The sequence below is a fragment of the Tupaia chinensis genome, unplaced genomic scaffold (assembly GCF_000334495.1).
Source record: "Tupaia chinensis unplaced genomic scaffold, TupChi_1.0 Scaffold000242_1, whole genome shotgun sequence".
In the NCBI taxonomy this organism is placed as follows: domain Eukaryota; kingdom Metazoa; phylum Chordata; class Mammalia; order Scandentia; family Tupaiidae; genus Tupaia; species Tupaia belangeri.
In genome coordinates, this window is record NW_006159720.1 from 582,795 (window position 1) to 592,727 (window position 9,933).

Genomic DNA, 9,933 nt, shown 5'->3' on the forward strand with positions numbered 1-9,933 from the left:
TGCAACCCCACTAGGGTCTGCAAGCCATCAAACACTCCCAACCTCAGTGGTCCCTGGATCATGGGCACACCTACTTTCACCAGGCTCAGACAGGTCCTGAGAAACAAACTTTTCTAAACTATTCTCTCCATTTGTTCCTGTTTCAATTTCCTCTTGAGCATTGGACAAAAAACAGCATAGGCTTTGGGTCTGATCACCTAGCACTCCTGTGTCACCAATGAGAACTTGTCATGTCTCAATTCCCTCTACTTCCATCTCTTCACCTTTTAGGGATTTGGGGCATGCATGTACATACCGGCCAAGTGGTTTTGTTCAAGCTGTCAAGATTGGAACTCAAACCACACAGACAGCCATGTAGGATCTGCCTGTCTTAATCAAGTCACAGAGCCAGCCCCTGATTCTAAAATGTATTTTTTTCTTTTTTGTAAATTTTGGTTTTACCATAGGGCATGTACACTCAATGGAAAGAGTCAGAGAGGGAAAAGTAAGACATCACCCTCCTCCAGAGAGGATGACCATGCTGTATTCCCTTCTCCTCCATTCTACTCTTGGGATTTTTGGTATACACACACACGCATCAGGTGTCTTTAAAATTCCTAGGTCTGGAACTTAAACTGCATGACGCATGTGCTCCTCAGACAGAGAGACAGACAGAGAGACAGAAAGCAAGAAATCACCCCCCAGGAGGGATGTTCACCCCGTAATCCCTTCTCCTCCATTCTCCTCTCAGGATCTTGGGCACGCACGCACACGCGCCCGGCATGAGTTTTAAGCCACTGGGTCTGGGACGCGAACCGCGGTCTACTACGTGGGAGTCCAGCGACATAGCCATTAAGCTAACTGCTGGTTCCCCTAACCACATTCTTGAGGTCCAACATAGTTTATGGTAAAATCCAATTTTATTTAGTCTAATTAACCATAAGGTATCAATTCATTCCTAGATCAGGGTTGATAATTTTTCATTGTAATTTACATTTTTATAATTATTATTGAAAAATAAATTTCTTCATTATATTTCTATTCATAAAAGATAATTTATAATAACTATTTTCCTCATGTTTACAGTCTCTACACATTTAGGGAAGAAAATAAATTATCATCCTTGAGAAGGATGATTTAAATTTTTATTGACAAAGATAATTATAAACAAAGATAATGGATATAAGTTTCAATTATGGATTGTTTTTTGGAATTTCTATGTTACAAGGCATGTAAGCTTTTTACAGTTTCTTTCTTTTTACCTTGAATAGACAGAGAGACAGACTTAGGTATGCAACCCCACTAGGGTCTGCAAGCCATCAAACACTCCCAACCTCAGTGGTCCCTGGATCATGGGCACACCTACTTTCACCAGGCTCAGACAGGTCCTGAGAAACAAACTTTTCTAAACTATTCTCTCCATTTGTTCCTGTTTCAATTTCCTCTTGAGCATTGGACAAAAAACAGCATAGGCTTTGGGTCTGATCACCTAGCACTCCTGTGTCACCAATGAGAACTTGTCATGTCTCAATTCCCTCTACTTCCATCTCTTCACCTTTTAGGGATTTGGGGCATGCATGTACATACCGGCCAAGTGGTTTTGTTCAAGCTGTCAAGATTGGAACTCAAACCACACAGACAGCCATGTAGGATCTGCCTGTCTTAATCAAGTCACAGAGCCAGCCCCTGATTCTAAAATGTATTTTTTTCTTTTTTGTAAATTTTGGTTTTACCATAGGGCATGTACACTCAATGGAAAGAGTCAGAGAGGGAAAAGTAAGACATCACCCTCCTCCAGAGAGGATGACCATGCTGTATTCCCTTCTCCTCCATTCTACTCTTGGGATTTTTGGTATACACACACACGCATCAGGTGTCTTTAAAATTCCTAGGTCTGGAACTTAAACTGCATAGTCAGCCCTATGGGATCCAGTCACCTTAACTACTATACCGCTGGCTAGCCCCCGTAGTATGTACTTAAACATCTTTAGGCTATCCAAATCTAGTGACTGGGATATTGGGGTGATTAGTACCAATAACAGTGCAGAATCTTATTCTTGTCTCACTCTCAAGAAGAATTAGAGACACAAACATGGAAGTGGGATAACAAAGCAGAGTTGACTGAAGGAGAGAACAGCATCCAGGTAGTAAGGAGGGGTCCTGGAAGGTGTTTGGTCAACCTGGGGCTCTTATCAGGGGTTTTAATCTTAGTCAGAAGGGACTTGTTCACATTTTGTTCCCCAGGGAGGTCCGTTGTTAGATATGTCATGTTATACATTTAGGCAGCTGTACATTTATAGAACTCGTGGTAAATGGTTGCCATGTCTTTGAGAGCTTCTGTCCAGAGACCATTATATAGAAATCAATGTTACCTCATTTCTTTGTTTGAAAGCTTTGAGCCCAAAAAACAGTTACCTAGATTCCAGAATGCAGTTCTGACATGAAAAAAAGCTACCGTAGGTTAATCATTAACATTGTTGCAAGACAGGTTTTGTGAGTAAGTAGTTCCTAGTTCAAACTTGACTATTATGTCTCCCTTTAGGCCTAATGTCCTGACTACCTGTTTATTAGGGTTCTATCCTCTCTTCACTAGGTTGTGACAGGAGTAGGTAAATGTTACATACCCTTAACAGAGCAAAGGTCAGCTTTATTCTAGACATATAGGCCAATTAGTTACTATGAACTCTCCTCATTTTTATTGATTCTTTTCCTTTATTTTATTTTTTAAAAATATTTTTGCTATAGAGCAAGTGCACTCACCAGAGAAGGAGAGAGACAGAGAGTGAGAAATTAACACCCAGTGTGATGGCCATGCAGCAATCACTTCTCCTCCATTGTACTCTCAGGATTTTGGGCACACACACACACATGCTCAGTGTCAGTTACAAGCCACTGGGTCGAGGGCACAAACCACAGTTGACTACGTGAGAGTTCAGCAAAGTAGCCACTATGCCATCTCCTGATCCCAATTTCTTTATTTAAAAAGTTTTTTTGTGCAAGTTATGTGTACTCACCAGGGAGAGAAAGAAGTGAGAATTAACACTCCCAGGGAGAAGGCCATGCTACTATCCCTTCTCTTCCATTCTCTTCTCGGGATTTTTGGGAACACATGTACATGGTGCCTTGTGTGATTTTCAAGTGATCGGATCTGGGATTCAAACCATCATCTGCAATGTAGAAATCAGTGACTTAGACACTTACCATCTGCTGGCTGTATTTCTCCTCATAATTCTATGAAGCCCTTGAACCTAAAATATTTCCAGTTTTAAAGTAATTTAGATGTGTGAAGCAATTGGTACTACTATGTCATAGTGAAATATTTAAACAAGAAAGGTTAATTAAAAGTATTTTTACTAGTTGCAAGAAATTATCAAGAGATCTAAATTTAAAGGTAAACCATAGGTTTTTGGCAAAGAAAATGTATGGAAGTGGGAACAATTTACCGTATACTCATAATTAAGTGTGTGCGTGTGTGCGTGTGTGTGTGTGTGTGTGTGCGCGTGAAGTAACTTGAATAAAACTAGTTTTTAGTCCACCAACACGACATTGTTTTCTTTCCATATTATTTTGGATGTTTACTTGCCAATAAGTGAAAATTACTATCAAATCTGGATAAAACTCTCATCTCTTAGCCTGATACAGTGTCCTGTAATGAACATCTCCAAGACTTTCCAGCAGACATTTTGGATTATGAAGTCCCCTTAGGAATGTAAGCCATGTTCAGATTATAAGATACTGTAAAGGATCGAAGGAGCAAAGTGAACAAAATTGTCTAGCAGTCAGACTACTTGTCTTCAGATTTCTTTCTCTGACATCAAATAAATAGAAAACCACTCAGCTTTATTTAATAAACTAATACATATTTATACATAGCTAGAAGCAATACTAGCTGATTCAAGCAGGATTGAGAATGAACTGCCTAAATGGTACTTTTATTTCTTTCCACAGTCTACTTTAAGGAACTTGAACCTAGTCAGCCACTTAACAAAGAAAATTAAAAACTTATTAGACAAATGTAACCTAAAATATGACATCTAATCCAATAATATATATAACTAAATCTAGAAAGGTGTAGTAATAGCTTAGTATTTTTATTTCCTCAATTTTGGCTTCCCTATTGCTTTCTTGAATGCCTCTTTTACATCCTTGTTCCTGATGCCATAGATCATGGGGTTAAGCATTGGGATCACTGAGGTATAAAACACAGCCACCATCTTGCCCTGCTCTACAGACTCCTCTGTAGGACGTCTCAGGTACATACATAAGAGGGTTCCATAGAAGATTGTAACTACTGTCAGGTGGGAGCCACAGGTGGAAAAAGCCTTTTTTCTCCCCTCTGCAGAACGGCTTCTGAGGATAGCAACAAGGATGAACATGTAGGATGTGAGAATAATCAGAAGGGACTGGACATTGCTGTAACCACCTACTATGTACATTGACAACTCTTTGCTGTAGGTGTCAGAGCATGCCAGTTTGATAAGAGGAGGATCGGCACAGTAGAAATGGTTGATTTCATTAGCGCCACAGAAGGAGAGGTTGTAGGTCCTCAAGGTTTCCATCACACTGAGAAGGAAGCCATAGACATAAGGAATAGTGACCAGGCGGACACAGACACTCTTGGACATCTTGCTGCTGTAGAGCAGAGGATTGCAGATGGCCATGTAGCGGTCGTATGCCATGACAGCCAACATACAGTGCTCCGTGAGGACCACAGCAATCACGATATAGCACTGCACCAAACAACCCGCATAGGAAATGGTCTTCTTCTCTGATACGAAATTTTCTAGCATTTTGGGAGTGACATTTGTGGAGAAACACAGATCTAGAACAGATAAACTTGAAAGGAAAAAGTACATAGGCGTGTGAAGTCGAGAATCAATTTTGATTAAAATGATCATGCCCAGGTTTCCCACCACAGTGACAATGTATACAATAAGGAACAACACAAAAAACATGAGTCGCAACTCTGGACGGCTTGTTAGACCCAACAGAATAAACTCTGTCACTTCAGTGTAGTTAATTCCGGGCATTTCCTTGTGTCATATGTGACACATTGGTTTGATTATCTAAGGAGAAATAGGAGAAAGAAAAGTTATTTTTTTCTTGATCACTAAAACTCTAGTCAAATTTTATATTTAATGTAAAAAGAAACAAATGACTTTTGTTATCTATGTCAGTAGCATTTCTGTAATCGTATATGAGTAGATTTTCTAGAGCCAACCTAAATGATTTTCAACAAATAATTTTTATTCAGACTTAATTTGTGCATGGAAATTGGAGGTTGATGACAAGATTCTAAATTATATTATCCTCATTCTTTGGGAAGTTTATAAAAAATGTACATAACTTGTCAAATTATTATTTGATTTATTAATCAAAATAGACATTAAGAAAAACTTATAACCCCTGTGTACAGGCTTTCATATAGTCACAACGATACAAAGTTAGAAAGAACTTTAATGATAACCCAGGCAAAACTCTTCATTCTATAAAATGAAGAAAACGAATCCCAGGGAGGTGAAGTGACTTGCCCCACTCAGACTCTCTTGTATTTCCCCTTTCAGGGTCTCTATATAATCCCCAAGATCAGCTAACAATCCAGAACCTCACACAAAGTATTGTTTATTTGTTGTTTTTATTTGTTAAACTAAACTATTGTGGCCTAAAATCACTGATGTACTCCCACATTGGGATTTCTCTAAATAAGCCAAATTCATAATTCATACCTGTTAGGCTGATTTTTTAGCTTATTATTAAGTTGTAGCCAATTATGCTAGTCACATTTTAGTCAGCCACAGAAAGAGCACCTTTTAGGCTGTTTGTGGAGCCTACATTTTTTTTTTTTTACTTGTAACCAATAATCTTTCCAATTCCTCACTTATGTTTTGTACGACACATTTTCCCCCTGCACGCGTCACTTTTTCATGTTGTTCACATACATTTTCTGAAAACCACGTGGTTAGCTTTAGTCTCTCAGAAGCTGCCTTTTGGGAGACTGTCCAATTTAAATCACCCGCCGTTTGTTTAAATACACTGTTAAATTTCAGTTTGTCTAAATTTATGTTTTAACAGCTAGTTTCAAATATTATTAAATTGCTTATATTGCCTAAACTTTAACCTGTTCAAATTTATTTTGGCTTATTCATGAAAACTCTTCTTAAAAAGTACACCTTAGTCATTATACCAGTCCTCCTCGTGCACGCTATCCTCTGAAGTCTTAAATGCTTTATATGCAGCCAGTCATCAAACACTAAATAGTCTGCTTCAGCCAGATTCATAAAAGCACACACACACACAAAGATACAACCTTTATAATATCATGTCATCATGTTCAACTTTTGTAGCATTTTAACGTGTAGACTCCATGCCAGAGACCCCAAAACCCTTCTAATTTCATGCCGAGAACAAGAAAAAGTCATTTATAATAGTGACAGAGTGGCGCCAATGCCCTAAGTCTCAAATGTTTGAGAGGCTGACCAAAAGGGGGGTAATTGTTAAACTAAACTTTCTGGCCTAAAATGACTCATGTACTCCCACATTTGAATCCATCTAAATAAGCCCAAATCGTACCTGTCAGGCTGGGGTCTTTTATATTTTTGGTTACTTATAGCCAATCATGCTAGTCACATTTCCTCAGTCACGAAAGCAAACAGCCTGCCTTCCACCTATAACCAGTAGTTTCTCTGCCTCCCTCCCTCACTTACATTTCTGTATGACACTTTCCCTTCTTTTACTGCACACGTCACGTTCCCACTCTGCCCACATATATTCCCTGAAAACCTCACGGTTAGCCGGTGTCTCACAGAAGCCATCTTCCTGGAAGCTGCTCAATTTAAATCACCTGCCCTTTGTTTAAATAAACTGTTAAATTTTGATTTGTCTACATTTGTTTTCAACATAGTGGTGGTGGTGATGACGATGTGTTGTTTCTGTGTTTTATACATTGATTATTTGGTTACTAAGGTAAATGAACCTTTTTATTAGAATCATTTCATTGATGTTACATAATTTTATATATTTATTTTCATTTTCCATGGCACAATTTAGCCAATCTGTTTATTAGATTTAGACAAATAGATTCATGCTCTTTCATCGACACCTCACTTCTATATATTACTTTTATTTATATTTGAGGTCTTAGTGCATGCTTTAATTTGGTCTTATGATTCCATTCCGCACTAATTTAGTACATTCACTCAGCAGGGAAGCACCTTTGCAGTGCAAAGCTAGGCTTATGTTCTCTTTGATATTGCTGTGCAAAGCAGTCCAGGATCCCTGAGTTTCTGTTCTCTCATTGTGTTAACCTTGACAAGTAGTTTAGTCATTAAGATAAAAGAAATGAAGTAAATCAACCTTAGTTGATAAAAAGTTAGTTTTGAGGTTCTTAACCTATGCTTCTTCCTTATAAATATACCCCTAAAACTCAGTAGTCCGATCTATTTTATTCTCAACCTATGCTTATTCTTTATTAATATTCCCCAAAATCTCAATGGATTGATCTACTTTGTGGGCATTGTCATGTACACTTAGATCTTCTCAATTTTTGTGTATGTGTGCATATTGTAACAAAAAAAAAATAAAGAGAAAATGAAATTTTAGTGTACCAGGAGCATTTACTTATTCATTTAATAAATATTATTTGAACATTCTTTAAAAAAATCCTGGCATCAGGGCCGGCAGGGGGAATGGTGGATAGGGGCGTTGGACTCCCACATGGCCAACCACGGCTCAAGTCTCGGACCTGGTGGCTTGCTTTCTCACTTCCTCTCTCTCTCTCTCTCTGTCTCTCTCTGATCAAACTGGAAAATAATAATGATAATAATAATAAATAAAGTTAAATAAATTAATTCTTTAACAAAAATCTTGGCATGGAACAAATATATTCACAAAGGAAAATATTCTCCCTGTGAATGATCTGAAATAAAACAGTAGGTATTTAAATACAGTTGTACACATCGTGTGAATAGATAATAGTGAAGAGGATGTTTTAAAATTACAAAAAAATGGAAAAATTGCAAAATAAATATAAACCTAGATTGGTACAATCAGGTTTAAAATGTGATAAAATCATGTATTATTCAGTAGAAGTGTGATGCTAATATTAATTTTAGATATTTTATTCCTAGTCAAATTCTAAGAGTAACAAAATGAAAAAAAATGAATGCAAGAGCAGATAAACTTTAAGCTAGTACAAATCATATTTAAAATAAAACTCTTAATATTTATAAAAAGCAAAACTCAAAAATGAAATACAAAAAAGCAAGAAGGACCAGGAGGTGGTGTGATGGTTAAAGTCCTGGACTCCCATATGGCCAACTCCAGTGCAAGTTCTGGTCCAGGTGTCTTGAGGATCTCTCTGGGTGTAAGTGCATCAAGGCCAAAACCCGAGAGAAGAATGGAGGTTCGGGATTGGGTGTGGCAGTGCCTATTTCTCACTTTCCTTCTCTCTGTATCTCTCCATCTCTTTCCTTTCTGGTGAGCCCACACACTTATGACAAAAACATTTAAACAGAAAAAAAAAAAAAAAAACCAAGAAAAATCTATATAAAATGAGGTTGTAGTGATAATTCCAAATATATCAATGATTATAGTAAACAAATATAGCTCAGATTTTCAGAATGGACATTAAATGAAATCCAATTAAGGTCTTTTAAAGGGTATGCCTAAATTATATACACACGAAGATTTTTTTTAAGTTTATTTATTTCTTACATGACAGAGAGAGAGAAAAATAGACAACCCCGAAAAGGTCCTCACACTGTGATGCACACCCTGCCTCAGCTAGCCTGGGTCACACGTGGATGTGTGTCTGGAATGTGCAGGGATGCCCCAGGATACGACCCCTAGACCTTCCCACATGAGTGTATTGTGTTACTCCTTTGTTGCCAGCTGGCTCCTTGTTCCTCAGTTTTTGTGACAAGACACTGGGAGCCATGACAGTTGCTTGGCTTTCTTTTCTTTTATTTATTTATTTATTTATTTATTTTTTTGAAAGTTTTTCTGCTATAGGGCACGTGTGCTCACCAGAAAGATAGAGAGAGACAGAGAGACAGAAAGCAATAAATCATCCCCCATGGGGCATGGCCACACTGCAATCCCTTCTTCTCCATTCTCCTCTGGGGATCCTGTTCATGTACGCACATACGCCCGGTGTGAGTTTAAGCCACAGGGTCCAGGACTCAAACTGTGGTCAATTATATGTGAGTCTAGCGACATAACCATTATGCTAACTGCTGGTCCTGGCTTTCTGGTATGACAGGTTGTTCTTTTTTTCTCTTACACATTGGTACCAGTCATTTCTCAAAGACCCCTGCTTTCCATAGCAAGAAATGCCATTTGAAATATCATCACTAATAAGTTGTTCTTTGGGACCAGCAGTTAATGTAATGGCTATGTCGCTGGACTCCCACATAGTCGACCACAGTTCGAGACCCGGACCCGGTGGCTTAAACTCACGCTGGGCACATATGCATGCGTGCCCAAGATCCCGAGAGGAGAATGGAGAAGGGATAGCGGCGTGGCCATCCCCCATGAGGGGTGATTTCTCACTTTCTTTCCCTCTTTCTCTCTGTCTCTCTCTGTCTGTCCGGTGAGCACTTGCACCCTATAGCAAAAACATCTCCAAAAAAAGAAAAAAAAAAAAAGTTGTTCTTTGTTTCTATGCCTTTGCCACATACAGAACTAGAGAAAATAACATATGCATGTAAAAGATAGGTCAGGAGTTTACATTGGCATTTCCAATTCAAAATTTGGATACAGGATTTTTACTTATTCTCAATAATTTTGTCTCCTTTCGACTATGTTGAAAGTCCCAGTTCACAACCAACTGAAGCATATTTGATTTTCCCAAAATATAACAGAACACTACTGCACTACCCACTTACCACCATGCAAATAGTTTTAATATTTTACAGACTTTTCTTTTGCATTAACATTTTGTATTTTAAGAATTAC

At 38.2% G+C, this 9,933-nt stretch overlaps 1 protein-coding gene across 1 annotated transcript; it reads right to left on the minus strand.

Annotated features, from left to right (window-relative positions):
- Window positions 1-4,070: 4,070 nt before the first annotated feature.
- Window positions 4,071-5,009, minus strand: LOC102475061 (olfactory receptor 1030). The gene has a single exon (XM_006148729.1). The coding sequence runs from the start codon at window positions 5,007-5,009 to the stop codon at window positions 4,071-4,073; it is 939 nt and encodes a 312-aa protein (XP_006148791.1).
- Between the last annotated feature and the right edge of the window lie 4,924 nt (window positions 5,010-9,933).